Here is a 26924-nt window from a genome sequence, read left to right as displayed (position 1 = left end):
ATAAACAGCTCATTTACTGCAAACGAGAAGAATGACATGCGATTTAAATATGTATATATATATATATATATATATATATATATATATCACCAATTAATTGATTGTTGTAGGCGTTTTAAGTTTAAATAGAAATACTCCAGTTTTGCAGGTGATGCCATTGCCTCAACTTGTGCGAAGGTGTGTAAAATCACCTCTCCCCAGTGGGGCAGCCAGTGTAAGTCACCTTCTCTGGGGAGACTAAGGTCCAGAGCTTGAATCCCTTGGGGCTAAGTCCTACTTGCCAACAATGCAGCCATTCATGTGTGTGGTATGTTTCTAAGTGCTCAATGAGGTCATATCAAGTTGAAGATTTGCACTGACCCCCCTCATTGCTGCTTGTAGCTATATTTAAACTTAAACGCTTACAGCAGTCAACCAGAAACCATAGATTACCAGAACCATCCACAAACATGGGAAATTCTAAAGCAGCAGCCAACAATGTAAGAAGACGTAAGAAAGGACTAAATTACAGAGCACACGTTAATGGAGCTGATGGATTCACATTTATTGGGGCTATACCTTGTATAATTCCATCCGACAAATAAATGGTGGATGGATGGATGGATGGATGGATGTTGTTTATAAATCTTAAAAAAAAAATCCCCAAAATATTAGACAGTACACTCAATTTGTGATTTTTTTGAATAGAAAATGTTGTGCCTACAATACAAATTGCAGCAAGGCATTCAATATCACTGTGAACTGACTGACAACAGATAACAAAGAATGTCTGTTGCACATTTGGTAGCAGATAAATGAAGACTTGAGGATCTATAATGAAGATGTTACTTGATTTTGCATATCTTCAAAAATATAGCAACAGACCTCTGAACTGACTATAGGTTGAGGTGAGGCAAACTTTTGTCATGATTCCGTGGATGTGCTGAAAAACATCTCAGCTCAGTAGGACGTACTGGTGATTTATTATTATTTTTCAAGTTTGGAATGTGAACCAACTCTGATCAATGCTTACCAAATTTTTGCGTCAGCTGAGTTGGGACCCTTCATCGAGCAAACCAAATTTTATACGAATCCATGTGCTTGTCTTTGGAAATATGGACTATCCAAAGACTGTGTAGGAAAGCTTGGACCTAGCAGTTGAACACATACACCAAGTTTGGCTGCAATTGCTTTCGCCAATTTTGATTAATAAGTATTTATGTAAAATTGAACTAAAAGACACAGGTCTAGAAGGTATAATTTAAAACAGATTCATTCATTCATTCATTCATTCATTGTCCGTAACCGCTTATCCTGGAACAGGGTCACGGGCTGACATTGGGCAGGAGGCAGGATACACCTTGGACAGGTTGCCAGACTATCAGTAGCTAAATTTCTTTAATAACTTTAGATCAGGAAAGTCTGGAGATGAGTTTTGGGCATGATTGGACTAAGTTAAGCATTTTAGAGCAGAGGACCATTGGCTCAAAGACACAAATTAATTGAGAGATTAAAATGATAAAATGATTTTGACTGTAAGCCAAGCTGTTTATAACTGTAAAAACTCTATGGTTACCTTGTGGTCAATAAGTGTCATTTCATGTGCCTGAATGGAGGGTGGAATTTGCAACCCGCATGCCAATTTTGGTGATTTTTGGTCTTACGACTTTGCTGCACAAACACTTAGCAGAGAAAAATAAAAAGAAAGAAAACTGAGAACAAAAACAATAGGGCACCAGGCTTCTTTGCTTGAACCCTTAAAAACACCCTGTCCAACTTACAATCGATTCAAATCAGAATGTGTCAGAAGTTGTTCAAAAACTCTAACTGGAAATATTTTCTTATATAAATAACCTTGCGTTCATGAGAGCATTGTGTATCTTAGATGTATGCTACTAAGAAGGAAAATTAAAAAATATATTGTCCGTTGCCTGTTCAGTGTCAGTTTTTTGTTTTGTTTTTTTTTTAATCTGGGGAGCAAATCTTACAGTCAGAGACTCCCATTTGTCATTTTTGATTGTCAAACTTAAAGAGGGCAAGTCTTATCTTACACCAGAAAAGAGAGAATGGAGATATGGTCACATGCAGGCTGTTCTCATAAACTCGTTTTCCTACGAAAAGTTATGGACCCAAAGTCGTACATATCCCGCATATTTTGAAAGGCTTCAAACACAATGCACTGATCAGAATCAGCCTCGAGCAGTCTGGTAAGAAGGCAGGTTGAAGTGGCCGATGAGACATAAAAATACAGACTTTTCCCTAAAGACACGTATTTGGAACCATGTGATCGTTGAGCCAAATTTAAATCATTTTAGGGTACGTCCTCACCATGTTTCTTTTCCTTAACCTAACGTCCGTAACTATACGTCAGTTATGTAACTGTGTGTTACGGATGTAACGTTATTCATAGGGCGCTATTTTGATATCAAACAAACCGCTCTATCAGATGGTGTCACATGAGAGTGCTGCGGCAAGGAACTCTTTTCTTCAACTGATTGATAGAGAATAATAATAACCTCATCCCTGATGTATTACAGTTTAGTCTCTTTCTGTGTGCTTCCAAAATCAACTAAAACCAACCCTGAATTTAGTGCACTGCTGGCTATATGAGAGGAGGACAGAAGCAGGCTGGGGTGTAGCGGAAAGTAAGTGTAGCTCACCAGGGCTCAAACCTGCATCCTTTCTTGTTGTTGGCACACAAAGGCATTCAGCATGATATGGTCTGTCAGAAGCTAGTTATTTCATAAGGCTTAGCTGCAATTAAATTCCCTCTACCTAATTACAAAACATTTTATGGGTACTACCTGTGCTGTGACGGTAAGATGTTTCATTTTTACCATCCTTATCGAGATATAGATAGCATAGAATACATGACACAGTCTTAAGCAAAGTTATGTTCTAAGAATAGATTTTTAAGAGTTTGCACTGTAACAATTAATGTCAATAAAACTCTGAATGAGGTAATGACGGTGGCACATGCAGATGCAGCGGCCAATAGCTCCCTTGAATTTTGCTAAATAATTGTTTTAATTTGTTGTCTCTTCGCCTTTGTTGCTGGACCAAGTACAGCCTATGAAAGGGACACTCAGCATCATCAGAGAAGGAAGGACAGGGATTGGATTAAGTGCAGCAGACCTTGAGACAATCATTGCCCATGGCATCTTCCAACCACAGAGGACAAGGAGAGGGTGGAGAGCTGGAATAAGAGCTAGGGCTGGCCCATCATGGAACTATGAAGACTATTGCAGAGACCTGGCTCCATCGTGGCATTCTGGATCAGGCTGTTTGATGGACAATATTTCCCTGATGTGGAAATTTTAATGCCAAGATGCGCCCTATGTTGTCTGCCCAGATTATTCACCTGTGTTTTCATTGTTGCTGTTTACATTACCCCTAATGTAAATAGGGATGCACTATTATTTTTGGTTTGTTTGTCTTGTATTACACAAAATAACTACAACTGCATTTTGTGTGCAACTTTGTGTTGTACAATGACCATTAATGAATATTGAACCTGGAGCGTTGATTCTTACGTTTGGAAAGAACCCACGAGTCCTGGTTTCAAAGCACAAATTTACACCATAGTTTTCGTCTCTGGTACTCTTCACTGCCGTTTCCTGCTGTTAATATCTGAGCATTTATGTACCAGTAAGAAAGGTATATTCATAAAAAAAATTAAAGTCATCAGGAGAGTGAAAAGAAAATATAAAGATTCACAGAACCCCTGCTCCTCATCATTTCTAGCCCTGTTGGCAAAAACATAGAGAGAGAAACTGGAGGGACAGGGAGAGGGAAAGAGAGTTGACTATAGAGTGTGTGGGTTGGGTTTGGGGACTGCGGCGTTAGACTACACAGTCAAGATGCGATGACACAGCTTGCTGAGGCTGTTGTGGTCACACACACAGACATTGTTCTCTATCTGTAACAAGTCCTGAATGTAATGTAATGTATTCCACACGCACAGGTACTAAACAGGCTCATACATGCACACAAGGACAGGACAGCCCCAAAACCAGAGGCATCGTCCTTCAGTTTGATGTAATAAGATGAAGTACTCTCTCTGTATTGCTCTCTTTCCCTCTCTCTCTCATATGGAAGCACATAGGCTACACACACACACAAACCCCAACGCGCGCGCACACACACACACACACACACACACACACACACACACATGCTGTACCCCACGACTGCAGCTGCAGAGAACATTAAGAGACAGACAGACCCATTGCATATTTCTTCTTACCTCTAGTGTGTTGAATCATCAGTTCTGCTGCATAACAGGGAGTCAGTGGTTAGTCACTGAGACGCTGTTCTGGCTGGAGCCTGACTGTATGTCCTCTCTCTCCTCCTCTCTCTCTCTGTTCTGCCGTCCTATGTGTGTTCCTTTATCTGCACTGCTCTTGCGTCCTATTCCAAGTTCCTCTACGCCTGCCTATGGGGAAGTAGCACAGCACTGTTATTACAAATACAAATCTTCATCAATTGGCTACTTTTACGGATGAGTTTACCTAAAGGTGCTAATGCAGAGAATAAAACAATATTACTTAATAATTTTGCTCACAATAAGAGACGGAAGAAGGAGAAATAATTGGGAGAAATTAAAAAAAGAGAAATCATTTAAAGCTTCCATTGTGGGGGTAAACATACGATACAGGAAAAGCTTTTTAACTTTGTCAAACAGATTTTCATCCATTTCACCCAGTATGGAACTGTACCCAAATCTGAATATGTTATTTGGGAAAGCACAAATAATGGAAACTGATATTTATTTGACCCAAAGTTGCTCATTATTATTCAGTGTGGGGGGGGGGCAGATTGATTCATTATGTGTCAAACTCCATGGAATGAGAGGCAGTATGTAGCTATCAACAACGTCAGTGCTTTCTTGACGTTCAACACTGGTGAATATATCTCCAAAACACTAGACGGCGGTGGAGGACTGTGTTAAGTGCTGTAAAGTTTAGTTCAAATCAAAATTTATTTATATCCACCTTATTTTTCACGGAAACACGGAGGCAAAACAGAACGCAGCCAGCTTCTGGTTTTTTGTGTGATACTTCCGGTCCAGCACTCTTGACCACTGTGTAAATGGGAATCGCCTTGTTGTTTACTTGTTTACCTTGCTGAGTTTAGCTATATATATGTATATATCACATTTTTCACGTCACTATATCACCGTTTAGACTAATCTGATGTTTTTAAAGTCTATAAACACAATGATTGAACAAACATTATTTCTATGTGTGTAATTAATAACATGGTTATCGTAAATTAGCTGGGCTAACCGTTAGCTGTTAGTCGTTAGCGGTGTCTTAACTCAATAACTCAATGAACGGTCCGTGAAATTTTTTTTTTTTTTTTCCAGCGGATGTCTTAGTTACAACATGATTGAGCTAACTGGAGTAGTTTCATGTCGTGTCCGACAACGGGAGGCTTTTAACGGATGACGTCCTGATGTTAGCTTTGCTTCTAGTGTTAACGTTAGCTGTCCCTGTCAGCTGCAGCCACTGATGCTTTCTAGACATCGTGATTTCCCAAAACTGAATAAATACCACACATAGCAACACAAAACTGCTTTGCTAGCTCAATCATATTGTAACGGCTGGATGGTTGATGAGTACATGCTGATTCAGGTGCTATCAGAGCCGCTCCGCGCATCACTATGGCTTAATAATCAACTCAGTCAATTAAAACAACCCATCCTGTGTTCGAAGTGTATATCGCCGACAGAAAGAAAGAAAGAAGAAAAGGAAAAATGAGACAGAAAAGCAGCGTACACCTCATTTATTTCTCACAGTTGCGCACACGTTTGGCTGGCATGCAGAAGCACCGTCTGTGTGTCGAGGGTGCGAGCCGCAGCTTCAGCTGCTCAGGTAGAGAGGCTGTGTAGCCCGGTGTGTTTTTTCGCTGATTCGGTTCTGCAGGTTCTCTGCTGGTACACTGGAGACGGGGATCAAGCAGTTTGTTTGGAATAATTTTTTAACAGAAATGTGGGCACAGTTATCTATATAAAATACACAGACTAACCAACTAACTAACTGATTGACTAACATAAACAATTGAAAATTTAAAAAAAAAAAAAAATAGCTTGCACCGTTAGCTCCAATCAGAGCCCTTGAATAGAGAGTCGTGTCTTCTCCATTCACTCTAATGGGCCATTTTTTCACAGCAATGGCGGATCGCGGAGCCTCTCAATAGTTCGCGGAAGCGGCACATGCTAGCAGCGCAATGGAGTTACAGCAGAAAAGACCGGCTGTGATGTACTTTTAACGGGTAAGATGTCCAAAGACTCAAATTTTACATTATCAGCACAACTTATCTAAATTAGCATGTGTATTAAAGCTTGTTAGTGGATTATCTCCCATTAAATTAGTATATTTATGTAATGTTAAAAGAAAAGATAACAGATTATAGGACACTGTACATACTGTTCACACCATACAGGTAATGCTAACCATGAACAGCCTGTTAGTTTTAAATTGTCTTCTCCTAAACCATTTTATCTAACATTGGGAAGTTAGAGTGCTTCCAGTCCTGATTTTTTTGTGAGCCAGTCTGAGTTAGATATTAGCTCAGTTAAATATGACATTGCTGCGTGATTGTTGAGTGGAGGAGGTGAAATGAAACAATAACGGAACTTATGATCTGTTTTTTAGGCTTTGTGATTCTGTTGAGTATACCTGTCTATAATATGTTACAGCTCAGCTGATATTACATTGATAGCGAAGTGAGAGGGAAGTTTGAGGACCTGAATAAGATTTAAAACACAAGATAAGTAATTTTGATAAATGAAACATACCAAGCTAAATGGGGAATTATTCTAAATACCAAATGTATGTATACATTACTGTGTTATACATATGATCATGCTAAACATATATTCTATCACAGTATTAGATATGTAATCTTGTATATTTGTAACCTGCTGTAGGAGCACTGGGTGGTGGCGGAGCATTGATGCTGCAGGACCACTGTGTGAGAGAGGACGCTGCAGATAAGTGCTGAGTCGACCTTGGTGAGACTTAAAACTTAACAAGGTGTGTTTCAAGTAGTTCCAGAGATAAGGAATCATACTTAATATGTATTATACTGCATTTTATATTAATTATATAAGTAATTATATTGAATATATAATATATGATATACAGTGTTGGGCAAGTTACTTTGAAAATGTAATACATTTTATATTACCAGTTACCATCATTATAATATTATAATATTAATAAGCATTATAAAATAGAAGAGGGTCATGTTGTTTCATAGCGGCTAATTAAAGCACAGAGAGCTTTAATTGCAGTTCATTAACTTACAAATCCAGTAGTGGGCGATATTCCATAGTCTGATGAAGGCTCTCCTCTGGAGTGCAGATCTGACCGATTCATGCATTCACATACAGTGGTTACAACTTTGTATTAAAATCCCCTGCTTATATAAATAACAGTATGATGATATTAAACAATTAAATAGCCTAGACCTTTTCAAATGAACAGATAACTATGGACACAGGGATGAGCAGACACAGGATCAAAGTCTGATAACTTATGAGATAGGGATGAATATTTGAGAGCCAGTCATATGAAACACGGTAGGCAAATGCTGAGGTTAGCACAACAAAAGCAAATTGGCTTGCCAGTCAGTCACTATGACAAGTGCAAATTAATACACCAGAGCTGATAGAGCCACCTGCTGGTTTCCAGTGTGCTGATCAGTTACAACAGCACCCAACACTGAAATATAAGTAAACATTTTAAGGAATTATACTGCAGTGATGCCGCGTGCCTCGTGTCAGGAGTGCTGCAGGATGAGGACCGTTAATGTTACAGTTCAGGAGTGGCAATAACAGTGATGTTAGAGGTCCAGGGGTGCATTGTGGTGCAGGGGCGCTCACAGCATGATGCACAAAGATGGTGGGAATTAAATCTGCTCTAAGCTTTGTCTTGCCCTTTTTGGTCTGCATCAAAATGTGCCTGCAGTGACTTCCCACACAAAACTCACTTTTGTCTACCCACAGACATATCCTATAGTGGTTGAATGCATACAGTATTCGGGAACACTTTATACTTACTGAACATGTATACACTCATTACGTATCCATGAGACAACTTCAAACAAATGCAGTTAAAACTGATGCCACTTGTCATACTTGTGCCTTATCTCACAAGGCAACGTCAGACCCAGGCATATATACATGTGACTAACCATTTCTCCTCTTTCTTTTTTTTCTCTTTCAGCACAAGAACAGCAGGGGGATGCAATGGAGCCTGAACTCACCCCGCAATGAAACAACCCCCTTACCCTGAGTCTCAACTCCGTGGGTTTTGCAAGCCTTTCCCTGTTCCTTATTTTTAATAAACCAAACACTGAGCTTCTCAATAGTGTGGTATTTGTTTGTGGAAATGTGCTAATGCAGTATTTGAGAATGATAACCTTACATATTTTTGTTGTTGTAGTCTGTAGTGAGTCTCAGGTTACTCCTGCTGACTTAAGCCAAAGAAAAATTCTCATCTCTGTGTCAGTGAAGAAATTGTGCATGTGTACCTCTCTCTCTAAACGATTGGAACATCCCCACACAGCACCATGGTGGAGACTGTACGTGAGGACAACACAGAAGGAAAGGCACAGACAAACTGCTTGACATCCAAGTCACGTTTCTGAGTTTATTAAAAATGAATTTGTTATAGTAAATAAGTACATAGTAAAAAGACAAAGATACATAAAATATATATGTCTATAAACTGCAGACTTTAAGGCCCTATCCAAATACCCGCACTTGCGCCCTGGTCTTCCCTGAAGTGCACTTGCCAAAAGTGCAGTTAGGGGCGTAAGTGCGCAAGGGAACGATGCTGTTTAAAAAGGAGAATTGGGACAGTTGCGCACACATCACTTCCATTCCACTTCCAGCTGTGTCCAGCTGGTCCGTCTCCTAGGAGACGAAACATGGCGTTAGAGGAAATAACGTTGTTCACAGCACTGCTACTGCAAATGATAAATAGATACAATAAGCGAATGATGAGGAGGATTAGGAGCCGCAGGAGAAGGCGGCATCTACATCAGATCCAAGTATTGATGCTGATGCCCAACCAACAGGTAAATTAAATTAAATTTTACTCTTGAATTTACCTGTTAATAATGTGTATATTAGCTGTAACATCTTTTTTTACTCTACTGTTAACGTAGCCTAGATTACCGTTATTACTATTAAAACGTTTTTTGCTTGGATAAATTGTGGTAAATTGTGATATAAAATAAACTATAAAGACATACGGTTATAAAATAATAATAATTAAAGACACAATCAAAACTGTAAAGTGATGTGGACTGTCATACAAACCTCCAGTCAACTGTAAACTGTATATTATTTCATTATTAACGCCCTGTCATGTATTATTAAGTCCACACAGCGCGTTGTTAGACGTTATGTTCCTCTAACGGTTGTTGTCAGTCAGAGTTAACGGCTCACGGACATGTCAGTTACTGTTTGAAGATGGTGAGTTGTACCGGCCAGCTGTGTAGTGTCACAACACTACGGAGGATTCTGGGTAAAATCCTTCAGCGAAGTGAGGTCTGATGCGCACTGTCGGAAGGGGTGCATTAAGGGCGCAGGTTTGCACCCCTTGATAACAACAGAAGACAATTTGGACACCCTATGCACTTACGCCCCTTAGTGGGAGCGCGCAATTAAGGGGCACAAGGGCGCAAGTGCGGGTATTTGGACAGGGCCTATGTCCATTCTAAAGACTGTCTTAACTAAGACCGACTTAGCAGTTACGACCAGGCTTAGTAAAGACCAGTTGGTGCAACCGGCCCCAGGAGGTCTGATCAGCGTTGCCAGGTGGGAAATGTAGGATTATCGTACCAGAGACTCAAAATTATCGTATTTTGAGGGAAATTATCGTACATCCGTCATAACCAAAATAACAATCCTACTGATGCGCTATAGGCAACTGTACAACAGTTAGTTTCAACCGAGTAATTTGATTGGACGAGAGGCATTCCGTGAGTGCTGATATAGAGTATAACATCACTGGGACATGTAACAGTAAAATCACTCCGCTCACAGATGTTATAAATATAAATACAACCATTAATTAACCAGCTGTCACACTCGCTACATTGACACAAACTGACACTGACATAGTGACTTTCAGAACAGGCAGAAAAGTCGTGTAGTACTAGTGTAGGCATAATGCAAGTCTGAGCTGTCTGTCAGCGAGTCCTCCTCCATCTATTGAGTCATGGGGATTTTACTGACGATCCTGCAGAATGTTTTACACTCCACCGTAGACAACGGCAGCATTTCTTCTACCACGTAGCTAGCCACAAGCTCCATGGCTTCTTTCAGACTGGTTTAATGTTATCTCCATTATTAGAACCAAAAGACAGCTGTTGCTGTTTCGGAGCTGAAGGACCAGCGTTCAGCAGACCTGTATTTGATTACTCAAACAACAAACTAATGCGTTACAAAGTAACGCGTTATATCCAACTCTACGAGTAAGGTAACTAATTACTATAAGTGTATCGAGTAACAAGTAATAAATTACATTTTTTGAGTAACAAGCCCAAAACTGTCTGAGATGGACTGACACAAAGGGAAAAAGTGTGCCGTTCACAACATTTGAAATTGTTTTTGGAAATTGTGGATGATGTGTCCATCGGGTTCCAAAGTTTGAAAGCCAGCATCTGTCATGGTATGTGGGTGTGTCAGTGCCAACAGTATGTGTAACTTCCACACCTGTGACGGCATCATGTTTGCTGAAGGTAAATACAAGTTTTAGCACAACATATGCTGCCATCCAGAAGATGTCTTTCAGGGATGTCCCTGCTTATTCCAGCAAGACGGTGCCAAGCCACACTCTGCACGTCATGTTGGTAGTAACAAAAACAATCAGTACCAGACTGTGCCAGCTCCTAAAACAGGAAGTCTTTTGGTCACATGGGGCACTTGGGCCCCTAAAGGCCTTCATGGGGAGTTTGATATCAGACAGTTCTTGTAATGTAATATTCTGTCATGTCTCTCATATTGACAATGCTGTTTCTGTATACTGTGTTTTTCAGTAATTTTTTCCATGCCTTAGTGCTTTTCTTTTTGGGTGTTACTTAAAGGACGAACAAACAATGTCCTATTCTTTCAAGTTTTTATTACAGAACCGCTGCCATAACCACAAACAGAAATGCTTTTACACAACAGTAACTTCATTTTTAATCATTTAACACTCTGCAGAATACAGAAAGAAAAATATAATTCATTAAAGGGCCAGTGTGTAATATTTGGCATGGTTTATTGTCAATCTGAATCTGAATATTCTACCCATTAATATGTTTATACAAGTGTATAATCGCTATAAAATAAAATTCGTTTGGTTTTCGTAGCCTTATAATTATGCTTTTATATGTACATATATATAGCAAGGGCCTTGCTTTAGAGAGGTCGCTATCTTGCGCTGCCATGTATGTACGGCAGCCCGAGCGGACAATCCAGCCAGCCAGAGAACGCGTTTCGCGTGTTTAAATAAACCAACGAAGACAGTGGAAGGAAGGAAGAAGGAGGAAGAAACAGCAGAGTGTTAGTAGTTCGTCAATGAGAGTAGTGAAAAGGTTTTTTTAGTTATAAAGTTTGCGAATGGACCACACTTACCACGCAACAGGACAGAATGAACCCGAACCGTCATCTGCGAGGAAAAGAAGACGCAACTTCACTCCTTGTGATGCACTCTCTGTGGCGCTTTTCCTCCTGATGATATATTTCCCCAACGATGGTAGCACCGAATCCCATTCTGTGCATTCAGCCTCTCTTCTCTCCCGCTCAGCATCAAACACATGGAGTTCCTCATCTGTATGCTCTGGCTCAAACAGGTATGGCTCTGGGTCTGTGTCCGCTACAAAACTCTTCAAAATCGTGTTCAAAGACGTCCATTGCAGCTACTATAGTCCGGAGATATCGCTAGCTGAGCTCTGTTTACAGGCTACACTGTCAGTCAGTGTGCAGGCTGGAGATTGAGCAGAGAGGGGTGTGATATATCTTGATCGAGCACTCAGTACTCGACTGTGTTCACCTGTACTGTATTTGATCAGGGCTTGATTGCTCGTGTCTGTTGTTGTTGACATGGCTACCAGTAAAGGCTACCGTTATACTCTGAACATTGTCTCCATGTCCTGGTAATTATACTAGTATCACAGGAACATATACTCACCCTGCATTCGGGAGTCAAGCTATACTACAACAGTATATCTAGGAAACCACAACATGGTGTCAGAAGACGGAGTTATGGAGTGACTGACGAAGTTCAGAAGAAGCTAACAGGGGATAGCAACAGGCTAGCACGAATATGGAGCAGTTCAAACCGCCGTTGTCGCTGAATCTAACCAGTAACCTCGCTGAAAACTGGCGCAGATGGGAACAGCGTTTTCGGCTGTATGTAACAGCCTCAGGTGCGTGTGACAAGGAAGAGGAGGTTAAAGTAGCAATCCTTCTTCACACCATTGGCGAGGAGGTACTTGAAGTGTACAGTACACTCACAGTTACCCCAACTGATCAACGCATTCAAAGACTACTGCAGTCCTCTGAAAAATGTTGTATTTGAACGACATCAGTTTTGGTCACATCCGATGACAGGAGGTACATCCGTGGACAGATTCATCACAGAGCTGCGGCAGAAAAGCAAAGACTGTGAGTTTGGCATAAGTGAAAATGATATGCTCAGAGATAAACTCGTATTCAGCATAAATGATTCTCACCTGAAAGAGAGACTGTTACGTGAAAATGGCCTGACACTACACAGAGCCATAGAAATATGCAGAGCAACAGAGCTAGCCAAGACACAGATACAGGCAATGCAGGCTACACATGTCATACATGAGGCTCCGGTGGAAGCTATAGAGAAAGCATCAGGACAAAAGAGAGTGGGCGCTTGGAACAAGAGCAGCAAAAAGCATGCAGCGCCAGTGACCAACAACTGTCAAAAATGTGGAAGAAAACATGAGCCACGCCAGTGTCTGGCTTCTGGAGCAGTGTGTCACACATGTGGAAAGAAGAACCATTTTTCCAAGGTATGTCGAGCGGCCAGCCACAACACTGGCAATAATAAAACAAGAACTATGAACTGTATAGAGCGCGAAGTTGATCCTCTGTATATTGGCCAGCTAGGAAGTGATATAGAGGGTGCTGAGGCACAGACAGATGTCAACCCATGGTACACAATGGCCAGCGTCAGAGGCATGGACATAAAGTTCAAGCTTGACACAGGAGCTGATGCAAATGTGCTGCCTATGTCCATTTTCCAAACGGCTGCCAGGTCCCCTTCAGCTGCAGCCAACAAAGACAGTGTTAGTTGCTTTTGGGGGAGCTCGCCTGCCTTCAGAAGGTGCTGTGTGTCTGGAATGCAAGACAGCCAAGCATACAGCAACTCTGCGGTTCCATGTGACTAGTCGGACTGATACGTCGATCCTGGGCGGAACAGCATGTGTGGATTTACACCTAGTTAAAAGGGTGGAGGCGCTCACAACACTGCCGAAGCCACCAAAACCTCCAGCCACCAAAAAGGAGTTGGTTGAAAGATATGCAGAGGTCTTCACAGGGCTGGGTGAGTTTCCCGGGGTACACCACATACATGTTGACCCAGATGTGTGTGATTGTGCCTGTGATACATGGCTGCAGGAACGTTCCCCTCTCAATTATGGACAAACTAAAAGACACAATACATGACCTAGAGAGAAGGGAGGTCATAAAGGCTGTCACAGAACCGACAGAATGGGTGAACATTCTTGTTGCCACAACAAAAAAGAATGGTTCACTGAGGGTGTGTTTGGACCCTTGTGACCTGAATAAGGCTGTTAAATGCCAACACTATTCTGTTCCCACCCCCGAGGATGTGCGCAGTAAATTATCAGGAAAATCCATCTTCACCATCCTTGATGAGAAAGACAGATAGTGGCAGATTAAACTGGACGAGCCATCTTCAAAACGGTGCACCTTCAACACACCATGGGGCCGGTTCCGCTTCCTCAGGCTCCTCTTCGGGATAAAATCTGCAAGTGAAGTGTTCCAACAAAAGAACTGTGAAACCTTTGGTGACATACAGGGTGTGCATATCATCGCAGATGACATGATCATTGCAGCGTCATCAGACCAAGAGCATGACGAAATCCTGCACAAGGTAATGGAGAGAGCAAAGACAGCAAATGTGAAGTTTAACAGAGAAAAGATCCAGTTCAAAGTCAACACAGTAAAATACTTGGGGCACGTCATCACAGCAGGAGGACAGAGAGCTGATGAAGCAAAAGTGAAAGCAATAGTCGACATGCCACCCCCAGAGGACAAACAAGGCCTGCACCACCTGTTGGGAATGACGAAGTTCTTAGCACAGTACATCCCGAACGAAGCCTCGTTGACAGCGCCTCTCAGACAGCTGCTCAAGAAAGATGCTGTGTGGCAGTGGAATCCACACCACAGTGCAGCACTGGACAAGCACTGGTTCTATGACCACAAGAAACCACAAGAAGAAACCACAAGAAACCACTGACACTTCAGGCACTCCTCTAAAGACGGGCTTGGAGCATGTCTACTCCAGGAAGGTCACCCCATATGCTATGCATCATGAGCTCTCACTGAGACTGAACAGAGATATGCTCAGATAGAGAAGGAGCTGCTCGCCGTAGTCTTCGCAGCCAAAAGATTTCAACAGTACGTCTATGGCAGGGCAGTGACTGTGCAGACAGACCACAAGCCTCTAGAGATAATTGTACAGAAACCGCTATGCAAGGCACCAGCACGGTTGCAAGGTATGCTGCTACAACTGCAGAGGTATGACCTGAACATCACATACACACCTGGCAAGCACATGTATGTTGCTGACACGCTGTCACGTGCAACAGTGGAAAGGAAGGGAGAAGATGAGAACTCCTGTGAAGAAAGAGTTGTGTACGCTCTGGAAGCCACAGATGCACTGAGTGAGGAGACACTTGCCAAACTGAGAGAGGCAACTACGGCAGACTGTGTGTTGCAAGCTGTGTGTGAAAAACACATGACAGGATGGCCATCTAAAAGACGAAGCGTGGACAGAAATCTACACAGCTACTGGCCAATGCGACACAACATTAGCCTTCAAAATGGTATTGTGATGGTCAGAGACAAAATTATCATACCACAGAGCTTCAGAAAAATCATCTTGGAGAAGCTACATCTAGCTCACCAAGGAGTTCAACGCACAAAAGTCAAAGTAAGAAAAGTCCTCTACTGGCCTGGAATGTCACGTGATATTGAGGTGACGGTGGAGAAGTGTGCTCAGTGCCAGCAGCTGCAGCCACAGCAGCAGAGAGAACCCCTAATCACACATGAGGTTCCAGAGATACCATGGATGAAGGTCGGAGCAGACGTCTTCGAGCTGAGAGGACAGTCATATCTTTTACTGATGGACTACTTGTCAAAGTATCCAGAAGTGTTGAACCTGTCTGATAAGACAGCCCACACAGTAATCAAAAAAATGAAGACTGTCTTTGCCAGGCATGGTATCCCCAAAGAGGTGGTGTGTGACCACGTCCCATTTGCCAGTTTTGAGATAAAGTTGTTCGCTACATCATGGGAATTTAAGCTGACCCGCCACCACAAGATCTTCCAGCAGAGAGCACTGATCGCTCTCACACACACTGCACCAGGAATGGTAGGGCAGTCAGGTACCCTGCCAGATACAAAGACTATGTCATGGACAAGTAATAGAGCGGTTGAGTTAGTTGCTAAGTTTGCTTGATTAAAAAAAAGAGTAATAAAGGAAAAGGGAGGAGAATTCTGACTGAAATGTTCAGGAATGTTTTATTGAAATGTCAAGTTGCAATACTTTGAGAGTGTTATCTTGATGCATTATTGAAGTTCTTATTGAGAAAAAACAAACAGAACTAATTGAGATACATTTATTGAAGTGTTCTTGAAAGTGCTTGTCACTAGAGGTTACAGTAAGAGTTAATATAGCATGATCCAGTCTATTTCCCAATTTGGAAAAGGGGGATGTGCTATATCTTGATCGAGCACTCGGTACTCGACTATGTTCACCTGTACTGTATTTGATCAGGGCTCAATTGCTCGTGCCTGTTGTTGTTGACATGGCTACCAGTAAAGGCTACCGTTATACTTTGAACATCGTCTCCGTGTCCTGGTAATTATACTAGTATCACAGGAACATATACTCACCCTGCATTCGGGAGTCAAGCTATACTACAACAGTATATATAGGAAACCACAACAAGGGGAGGGGGGTCCCCACTTGGTATGGTAAACGAATATGTGTGTAAAGTTATGAAGTGTGTCTGTTACGCTAGAAGAGTCAGAGTTTGGGACGGAGTCTTTTACCCCCTGAAGTGCTCAAATAAACAGGCCTTTTTCCCGAACGCTCCTCTGGTCTCTTGCTCGTGAGGGATTCATTACAGTATCGTAACATGGTTTAGATTTCTAAATAAACATTCACCTCGTCGCTAGATAGACCTACTCCTGAAAAACTCGTGCGAAAGGCTTTACCTATGAGGCCACCATCATTTACCCAACGGGAGGGGTGAGAGAGTGAGCCCTGCGCTCTAGAATTTGACCACTGATGTCATTGTTTTCAACCCATTTTACACACTGGTCCTTTAAGACACACAACAAAGTTCATAAGTTGGCTGCCAATGAAAAAAAAATCCTGGCTGATCTGTATAAAAGCCCCAGATGAGAAGTCTGTATATTAACAATTCTCAGGGATCTTATGCCAACCATCTGAAATTTGATTTAAAAAAAGAGAAAAAAATAAGATTAACACAAAATCCACTTTTTTATGCCAACAGATGATGCACAATTATGTTCACTGTAATATAACTTATTTGCCTTTTTCCACAGAGAACTAAGTAAATCAGCACTCAGACCAAAAAAAGTGTGAAACATGAGTCACATTGCCTTGTACTCTGATGTACAAGTCAGTGTCATGTTCACTCCGATCTAGGCACTGAACTCTATCAAGGCATTTAAATTAAGATATCAACTCTCTGAGAAAAAGACATACATCCAGGTATAACAGTCACACCTCTCACAGCTGTAGTTACATACTGTATCTAAATCTTATTTGGACTTGTAATTGGAAAAGAGACAGACAGCCTGTAGTAGTTCCTGGTCATAATTATATGTGAGTGAAACCTGAGCTGTTACAGCATGGTGTAGACAGCTGTACCAGTTATAACTGGGATGGGAAAAATAATCTAATATCATAGTCAAATTTGACATAAATATATAAATGTGTCTGATGTTGCCCTCTTCAGCAAAAGAGTCAGGCCACACTTTGTGAGCGTCGTAGTAAATTTTATCTGAACTAACATATTAGCTAATGTTACAGTTATATTCTCTTCACGTTATATTTACTGTTTGAAAATAAGATGAGAAAACGGGAAAAGGTAGCATGAAGTTGTTGATGGCCCTGACCCTGACCCCAAAGCAAACAGGTGGACTTACTGTTGATGCGTAAATAGATGCAGGGGTAGCTGCTGGAGGAGACTGGGTACAACCTGGTGAAATCCTCACAGTCAATCCACATCCACTGGCCCTAAGAGACAAAGTACATTAGTGTAAAGATGTGTTGTCCTAGTCTCTTCATTTGCTCTCACATCAATCTTGTGTAAGTCCAGACCCCCTTTGGACCAGGTCCTGGGCTTGATCTGGACTGACTGAGTGGTGTTTCTGCATAAATCCATACCTGCAGGTTGAAGCCTCCCAGCCATGCAGCATTCGAACTGCCTATCCCTGCGATCTGCTGGAGGAATCTGTACTCTCTGGGGTTGGTGGCTGAGGCCAGGTGGGCACCCAGGATGTTGCAGTGCTCCTGTCAGACAGAGGATGCAAATAGGAATCTTTGTGACTAAACAACTAAATAGTTGTTTCATTTCATTTCTGCATTTTCTTCCTACAAATGACTTGTCTTTAGCTTTGATGTGAAAAGCTCATCTTTTCGAGATGGGGACTTCCGGTTTGCTGATGGAGTAGATAGACACAGGGTGGTCCCGCTCTCCCAAGTCAACCATAGTTCCCACCTGGTGGGTTAACTCATTTTTCAGGAAAAGGGGTAGATGAGTGGGAGAAGAATCACCAAAGGCCACAGAAGAGAGGAAAAAATGCCGAAACTTCAAGATAAAAGTGCCTCAGTGGCAAAAGCTAATAGCCCTGACCCGCATCAAGCTAGCAACCGCACGTAATTAATTAACAGCGAATGCGGAGATGTAATTAGCGCAATAAACGAGTTAAAAACAGACCTCGAAGGGGACAACGAAAAAAAATTAACCACCTGGGACAAGAAATCAATGGCAAACTCGACAACATTGTCGCGGAAATGCAAAGTCTGTCAGAGCGAGTTAGTGAAACAGAGACCCGCGTGGAACAGGTGGAGAGCTGGGTGGCAGAAGCTACCGAAGCTCTCTGCACCTGCCTGGAGCAACAGAGGGTCCTGCAGCACACACTAACCGACCTGGAGTCACGGTCAAGAAGAAACAACATCCGCATCCTCAGAGTGGCAGAAGGAGAGGAGGGAAACTCGGTACAACAGTTCATTGATAAACTCCTGCGAAGCGAGTTGCAACTTCCACAGGACTTAGACTTGAAAATACAGTGGGCTTACCAGTCCCTGGCACAGAAACCTTGTCCTGAAGCCCCAACGAGGCCCATTATTATCAACTTCCAGGAGTTCACAACTAAGGAAATGATACTAAAAGAGGCCTGGAAGAAGAGAAAAATCCAGCTGGGCTCCATAACTCTCTACTTTGACCATGATTATGCGTCTAAGATCGTGAAGAAGCGCAGGGAGTATATCAGGATAAAGACAGCCTTAAAGGAAAAGGGGATTAGTTTCCAAACACCTTACACGAATAGGTGGATCCACTGGGACACCGGGGCTTGGACATACAGCAGTGCACAGGAGGCGCAGACAGACCTGAAGAGATGCGGGTTTCAGGTGGAGCAGCCGGAGGCAGCCGAGGAAGAGAGCAGTCTGGAGACGCGGCTTCGTGAGCTACTGGGGTGGCAGCGGGCTGGCAGTCATGGTGAGAAAGGCTCGGCGGTGGCTGGGAGAGTGAGGGATAAACTACAGGAGTTTCAGGGAGATCACGCCAAGCAGGCGTAGACGGAGATTTAAACAACATGACAGTGAGACTGTTTATTTCACTCAGGCCTTGTGTTGATCGCTGAGCACTTGGGAGAGGCGGTTCACTCTCTAAACGGGACACGTTGGACTAATAGGATGGGAGAGCTCTTGCCTTTAGGCTCAGCAGCCATCCTCATCATTGGGCCCTCTCCTTATGAGAGGCTTTACCCTCGACCCACCAACGGGGTCACAGTTGTGGAGGAGCACAAGTCTCCTTCCTGTTTGGAAGTCAGTTCATATATGTATATTATAGTTATTGTTCTGGTTCACAGTATGTTCGTGGGGGTTACTAACTCATTTACTATTCACAATATATATGGTTGGATCTCATGACTTGAAACTTGTTTCCTTAAATGGGAATGGCCTGAGTAATCCAGTCAAATGGAGTAAAGTGTCAGCAAAAATTAAAAAGGATAACAGGTTCTTTTCTTAAAGGAGACACACATGTCAAAACAAGCACATGACAAACTTAAAAGGTTTGGGTATGTAAACTCCTTTTTCAGCTCTTGTAAAAATAGTCAGAAAAGAGAGGTGGTTATTCTGATTTCTAATTCTCTTAACTTTGAACTAATTAAGGAAAATCGAGACAAAGGGCAGGTTTGTTATAATCAAAGGAAGGATTGATAATGTTCTGGTCACATTTGCTAAAATATTCACCCCACCAGAGAGTGATAGGAAATTCTTAAAACTTTTATTTGACATAATAGTCTCAGAAAGTGAAAGACTTTTGGTCTGTGCTGGAGACTGGAATACAATCCTGAATCACGCTTTGGATACAACAAGTGTAAAAAGACAAAAATCTCTTAGGTCAAAAGACCTTAACATGTTAATTAAAGAGACAGGTCTGTACAATGTTTGGAGGGATGTACATGTATCAGTGAGATTAACAGACTTTATCTTATTAGATAAAACAGATGTTGACAAAGTTTTCCTTTGGGGACCAGATTTACAGTTGAAAAATAGTAACAAATCTCAATATATAGCAATATATTTTATTGCTATACTCAACAAATAGCAACATATTTAAAATCGCAGTAACACTGTATCATGAAAATATCATATCGTGGATCCTCAGTTGATTCCCACCCCGAGATTTTTTGGCATACTGCATTTGAAATACTATGTATTGGGACATACTAACTGTGCTTTCCATTACCCATACAATCATACTACTAGGGATGCACCGAAATGAAAATTTGTGGCCGACGCCGAAGCCGAATAAAATTAAACGCTTGGCTGAATACCGTTGTTTAGTTTTTCATTAGTTTTTGCAGATGAACCCCCTCCAGATTAGTGTTGTCAAGGTAACAAAATTGGGACCCACGGTACGATACCAGTGAAAGTATCACGGTTCTGAGTAGTATCAGGATACCACAGCGAAAATGAGGCAGATGTGCCTTTTGTCATTTATAAAAAGATAAATCACTTTTCTATAATACATCAATGATATTTCAATGGAATAAATTACTTATTGACTTATTCATACTTCAAAAACAGCATCAATAAGTGATGAACATAGGGGGGATCAAAATAAAATAAATAAATAAAATAAAAATCAACCAGCCACCCTCCTCCCTTGATAAGTAAAGAACAGTCCCTAAAGTGCGGTGAGGTTTGTGGGCCGTTACCTGCCACAGAGAGAGAAATGTGAACGGCTCCTTTCTCCTCTGACACGTCACATACCTGTGTGCCGCCATGGCTCGGCTGTTCAGGTACTTTTAGGCAGTCCACATGCCAAGAAGTGAATCTTATTGGAGCCGACTTCTCCGGCGCCGGTAAGCCTATGGCCGCCGTATTTGACAAGAATACATTACTGTCTGTGTCTGTGACCCCCGTTCAACCCACAACCGATGGGATTCGCCTTTCGTTTCTGCTGCTGGTTGAAATCTGTAGGCTGCTCGCACAGCGTGCTGAATGATTTAAGCCTATTTTGCTCGCTCAAAACTATTTTTAGTCGCAAATGCGAGTGGGGTGACGGACGGATCGCCACACTGCCGACATTTCACTCCGCCCGTCACGGCACGTTGTTTGATTGCGTTATCAAAACACGCCGCTATTATTCGGCCTTGCTTTTAACTTATTCCACCGAATACCGAATGTGTGTTTTTTTGCAATATTTGGCCATATATATTCGGTTACCGAATATTCGGTGCATCCCTACATACTACCCAATACATAGTATATCAAATGCAGTGCCAAAAATATTGGATGTTGTACTACATCCAGTCCAATTTTGCAGTATGCAAGACAGCATGCTTTTTTTGGTTATTCTGACCCACAATCCTTTGCACAGCGGACGATACATCATGTCGACTGAGCCACAAACACATGGCAGCTTGACAACTCACTGACAGCTGTTTGACAACTCACTGACAGCTGTTTGACAGTTGTCAGAAATCGCAATGATGGCTGACAGCACATTCAAGTAACCGATGACCAGTCAAACAGTAATAATAGGAATATTAATTAGGTAAACAAAATAATCCTCAATATAAAAAACAACAATAGCACATATACAAATAACAATGACAGCAAACTGCAGATGTATTTTGACTGTTGCAAAATGTAAAATGTTCGAATCTACAATCTGTGCAGTTATAACTTACAAACATTGCAAAGTAACAACAGCAGGGCTCTTTGGGTTGATCTCTGTCTCTGGCGAACTCAGTAAGTGGCATTTGTTTTATCTCCAAGGTAACTGATATAAAAAAGCAAGAGGGTCAAAGTTGAGGGGGTAATGTTATGAGACAGTAATATGTCCTGATTGTGTGCATACTGCGTGCAACAGTATGTACTTTTTAAGGGCAGCTATGGTACCTACTAAAAGTAAGAAGAAAAAGTATGTGATTCGGAACGCACCCTCCATCTTTTTCTGACATACTATATAGTATGGTAGTACGGGTATTAGAACGCACAGCCACTCAGCACATCTTGTGGGTTGGTGAATGATAGTGTATCCATGCTGACATGTCTGACCCAGAACAGTGTAAGGCATCGTCAGAGTTTACTCAGTCATTTCCTGTCCAACAGTGTGAATGGAAGTTAAGTGGTGGGAGGCTGTATGTTGTTCAGCTGGGGAAGATGATGAGAAAGGACAGTGGAGAACAGATTAGAGCAGTAAGGGCAGAGACATGAGTGAACTTTGAATAGGACAAAACATTTATTTTAGCTGTTTAAATTCTTTATTCCTGCATGGTTTCAGTTGTTGCACTACTCAGCCTCATACTACTCTTCATATTTGGTACATTAGTTGGTTAAAATAAACAGGCAAACTCTTTATGTTAAACTTTTTTATACTTTGTGTAGCTTTTTAATCTTTCAGGGACACAACTTTGCTGCATGATAATCAAACCTCGTCAGTTTTTGTCTTTTTGTTTTTTCACTTTTTGTCACCCCCTAGTGGCAGATTGTGGACCTACACCTACTCCACACAGAGGCAACAACAAACGGCAACCATGTGAGTTCATCTGGGCATCTGCCTCAGATCAAACCGTAAAAGCAGGTCTTCATTTTGCACCAGAAACATCAAAATGTTTTTAATGTCCAAAACTGGGGAGAGAAATGTATTATCCTCTGATAAACATGAGGACGGTGTTGAATATCACAGAAGAAAGAGAGTAGAGACAGAGGAAGAAACAAGGAGCCTAAAGAGTAGGAAGACAGGAAGATAAAGAACAAAGGCAAGAGGGGCTAGTGTGGTTGTAAAATAAAATGCAAGACATGAAACAGTAGATTGCTGCTGTGGTCAACAGCTTTGCAGGCAGACAGATGGTGTAAATGACAGTGAAAACTGACAGAGGCAGAGGAAGATGGTGTACACTTGGAGGACTTGTAGTAGTGCACAGTGACAGTGATGGAGTTTGAGTCTCAACTTTTGTGATTAGTGGAGCATCCTTCAGGGGAGTGATGGTGGGGTGGGCGCTGTCACTTTAGTCCCTGGCTCCTGCGCAAACACAGATTATTACAAAACTGTAAAAAAAAGAAATATATTATTTTTTATTTTTGAGTTATATGAGACTCAAACTGTGTAATCGACACAGTCATCATTGCAAGTCATTGAGCAAATATCATCTCGTCACATGATCAAACAGAAACATGACATTGGACAACATCAACACACACTTTAGAGCAAACCTCATTTTATATCTGTATTTAACAAAAAGTACAAAAGAAAATAATAAATTATTCATTTAATGTAATGATTTTAATAGTTTATTTGAGGTTTAAGATTTGCCTTTTTTAAGTGCATATATAGCGAATGGCACCATTTTTAATTTAATGAGAGTTCATGTTTGAACAAAGGCATATTTCCAAGGTGACAGTCTCTCATAAGGGCCCATTCTCCGCCCAACATGTTAATGGAGGGCCCACTCTCTGTATGGGGGACCCAGTGCAAACGCACCACCTGTGCTGTGTATGTTTACGCCCCTGAGCAGATGTATAAGGAGAAAGATGTGTTAATGTCCATATGTCTGTTATTGTGCTTGAATTTTGATACTTTGGCAATTTTGTTATTCAAACTTTCATGCCAGAGTGAAACTATGTTTGGTAAACATAAAACATACAGAGGTTTAGTATACAACTGAATTTATATGTACCATGTTTTGTTTTTCTTACACACACGTACTGTTTATAGTAATGTTAAGATATTCTGGTATTAGAAAGAGGCCAGGGGATGGAGGAAATATAGTAATTGGACTGATCTGCGTTCGGACCCGGAATGTGACATGGCACGTGACGAGAAGAGAATAGAACGCAGATTGGAACGTCTCGGCTCGCAAAATGCTAATTAGGAGAGACTTGTACAGACGACCTCAGTGTCGGCAACACTCCCACAGGGGACACCTGGACAGCTCTGAAGCTCTGAATCTCGAGGTGGACCACGGCAAAGCACCGTCAAAGCTCTGCTGACCGTCAGTCCACACTGAACCTACAGGTCAGACTGACATCCTAGCATGATGCTCATTTCCGTTGTTTTGGTTTTATTTACCTCGACGGTGGTCAGAGTTCCTTCGAGGCTCCTCAGCTGTTTTCCTGTTGATATGAAGACAAGGTATCAGACTGTTTGGCTTAAGAAGTTGAATTTCTACCAAATACAGCTTGAATTGAAATGGAGTTGAACTGGGAGAGAATAGACAGAGTACAAAATCTCGTGTTATGACGCTTAAAAGGAGGGTTAGGCTCGTGTTGAGGGTTCGACAGGTGAAGGCTTTAAGTTGGGGTGCCTGTAGAAATGACCTCAGTAGTACCGTCTACCAAAGATAGCTTTAACCTGTCTAGACACCTGCAAGTCACCAAGTTAGTGTTTAGTAGGAAAGGTGTGGAAAAAGTTTGACTCTTTAAGCTTTTCCAGCCAGGAGGTATCCCTTCATGTTGGCAGGTTGATGCTCACTATGTGTTGAGCCAGTTGGGGAGTGGCTCTGCGGGAATTTTTAAACTGCACTCTGGGAGGCGTAAGTAGTCTCCCCGGTATGTAGCCCTGGCCTTTCCTCTGCTGTCTGAGTGTTTGGACCTGGGGCGAAGGCTCAGTCCCGCTCTTATACTCCTGCATGGTGATAGATGTCACTGCAGGAGGCAGGCCATCGCCATCCAGTGGACCTGTTCCTCTGCAGCTTAGGTGGCTCTAATTGGACAGCAGAGTGTAATGATGACGGGCCGGTCTTCAATACTGCCAGGGGGTGGGAAGTCTGTGTGCCAATCCGCCTCAGAGCTCACTTCAGGCTTCCGGTGTGTTCCATGTAGGATGTTGTGGTAAGATACACACACTACACTTCACCAATCTGACCTGCAACTTTGGAGACTAATTGGACTTTTACTGCTACCTCAGCCTACTTTTCTTAATTGTTGTAAAGCTGTTGGTTGTCACTATAATTTGTACTAACACTAATCCTGACAGGGTGCAGTTTTCTGTTCCTGATCTCCATGTTTTTCCTTTTCTTTCCCCTTTCTTGTGCTCCTGTGTGTCCCTAGTCTGTCTGTCTGTGGTCTTGCACGTGTGTGTGTGTGTGTGTGTGTGTGTGTGTGTGTGTGTGTGTGTGTGTGTGTGTGTGTGTGTGTGTGTGTCGCAGCTCGTCAAGGGTGCCCCTGGAAATACCTTCGGTAGCTAAGTGCGTCACTAATGACATTCTGTGTGAGTTAAAGTGAGTGAAATGTGTGTGAAGATGCATATGGTTGAGATACAAGAGTAACCGCAAATTGTGTGAAGCAGGATGAGCAGAGTGAATGTGTTAGGAGCATCGATGAGCTGTGTGTTATGCTGAGCAGGCTAATGGATATAGGCTGCGTCATGTTCATGCTAACTCCTGCTGATTTACTAACGCCATAGCCTGACTTCATCCCTCTCCGTCAGTAAGGTTAAAGGAGCATTTCATACATTTTTGTAATTGAAGTTTGTATCAGGCCCAGTGTGTAAACGTTTTATTGTCACTTTTGTGAAACCATTGTGAGAGTAATTCAGTACTAGGCTGTGGATTAAAAACAAGGGAAGTTAGATTATGGCAACCTTGATGAGGGTGTCTTGAAGGCCGCTGCCACCATGTTTGACCTAAGCAACTGGCCTGAAGACATCACTGACCTGGCCACCTTTGGCCTGGGTTACAGGGAGCTTTGTGGAACACTGTATTCCCGAACAGTCAATCTAAGTAACAAAACTTTTGAAAAAGCCAAATGAACTCAGATCTGTCATTTTTTTTTAGAACTCAGCTATTAGGGTTTCCTGTTTTTGACAATAGTGGTTGCATTAAAAATCAATATGAAAAGGAAATATGTCCTTATGTTGTGTTTTCACCACCACTGATAGGCTGAATTCTCATCATGAGTGAATAAAGCAGCTAACTCTGAATCAATCTGCTCAAATTTTTTAAGTTCAAATAACTCATGTTTGTCTTTGTATGCCATTTTGAGGAAATGAGTTACCCATGATTCTTTGCTAAAGAAAATAATAACATACTAGAGTGAAAAGAACGCATCAGAATTCTTTAATGTTGAAATAATGATTGATATCTAGAGGTTGCAATAGGTGCATAATTAATAGAATTATTAACTTCAGTGAGTGCATAATAAAGAGTTTATGAATGTCAACAAGACACTGTTCCTACTTTAGATCCAGTAGCTGCAAAGATGCATTATGAGCTGTTAATAAGTGCATATCAATAATTTATTAACCTTTATACGACACTGTTCCCACTTTAGATCCAGTAGCTGCAAAGATGCATTATGAGCTGTTAATAAGTGGATATTAATAACTTATTAACCTTTATACAACACTGTTCCCACTTTAGATCCGGTAGCTGCAAAGGATCATTATTTACTATTAGTAAGTGCACAATTAAGCATTTATTAACCATAACATGGCATTTAAATTTACTTCTTATAGTCTCATTAATGTTAATAAACATCATCTTAATATTGATAAATTGTCTATAAACTCTTAAGGATGTTCTAGTACCAATAATATCTTATAAGCCAATAATAAATGTATTGTATACCATTATTAACACTCATTAGGTCTCATTAATGTCAATAAACACCTTATTAATTACATCTTATAGGGTCTTAGAGTGTCTTATAAACCAGTAATACATGTGGTTATTATTCTGTAATTAACCCTTAAATTATAATTGCTCATTGCTCATTAACTGTGACCAAAGAACAAATACAAGGTGGTTTTTAAAAGGTCTTTAGGCCCAGGCACACCAAACCAACTTCAGCATTGCCTCATGTCTCAGCCAAAAAGTTGCAGATGAACGCATCACAAAGACTACAGCCATTGCCAACCAACACGTACGTTTTGCACCTGCA

General features: G+C 41.6%; 1 protein-coding gene across 6 annotated transcripts in view; it reads right to left on the bottom strand.

The window, feature by feature from the left end:
• LOC125885710 (glycine receptor subunit beta-like) overlaps positions 1–26924 on the bottom strand; it is an 82989-nt gene that overhangs the window by 43872 nt on the left and 12193 nt on the right. Inside the window, exons 1-2 of one of the 6 annotated variants that reach the window (XM_049571434.1) lie at positions 6438–6517; positions 4226–4414 (exon numbers count right to left, since the gene is read on the bottom strand). The exons of 4 other annotated variants lie outside the window; for them this stretch is intronic. In XM_049571434.1, the coding sequence (XP_049427391.1) occupies positions 4226–4244 (19 nt within the window). In that variant the 5' untranslated portion in view covers positions 4245–4414; positions 6438–6517. Of the gene's footprint in view, positions 1–4225; positions 4415–6437; positions 6518–26924 lie in introns of those variants that run through there. One more of the 6 variants, XM_049571433.1, reaches the window with a different exon arrangement.

Source organism: Epinephelus fuscoguttatus, linkage group LG3, assembly GCF_011397635.1.
Source record: "Epinephelus fuscoguttatus linkage group LG3, E.fuscoguttatus.final_Chr_v1".
NCBI lineage: Eukaryota > Metazoa > Chordata > Actinopteri > Perciformes > Serranidae > Epinephelus > Epinephelus fuscoguttatus.
Note: the sequence above shows the minus strand (reverse complement) of the source record. Positions and strands in the feature narration are given on the sequence as shown.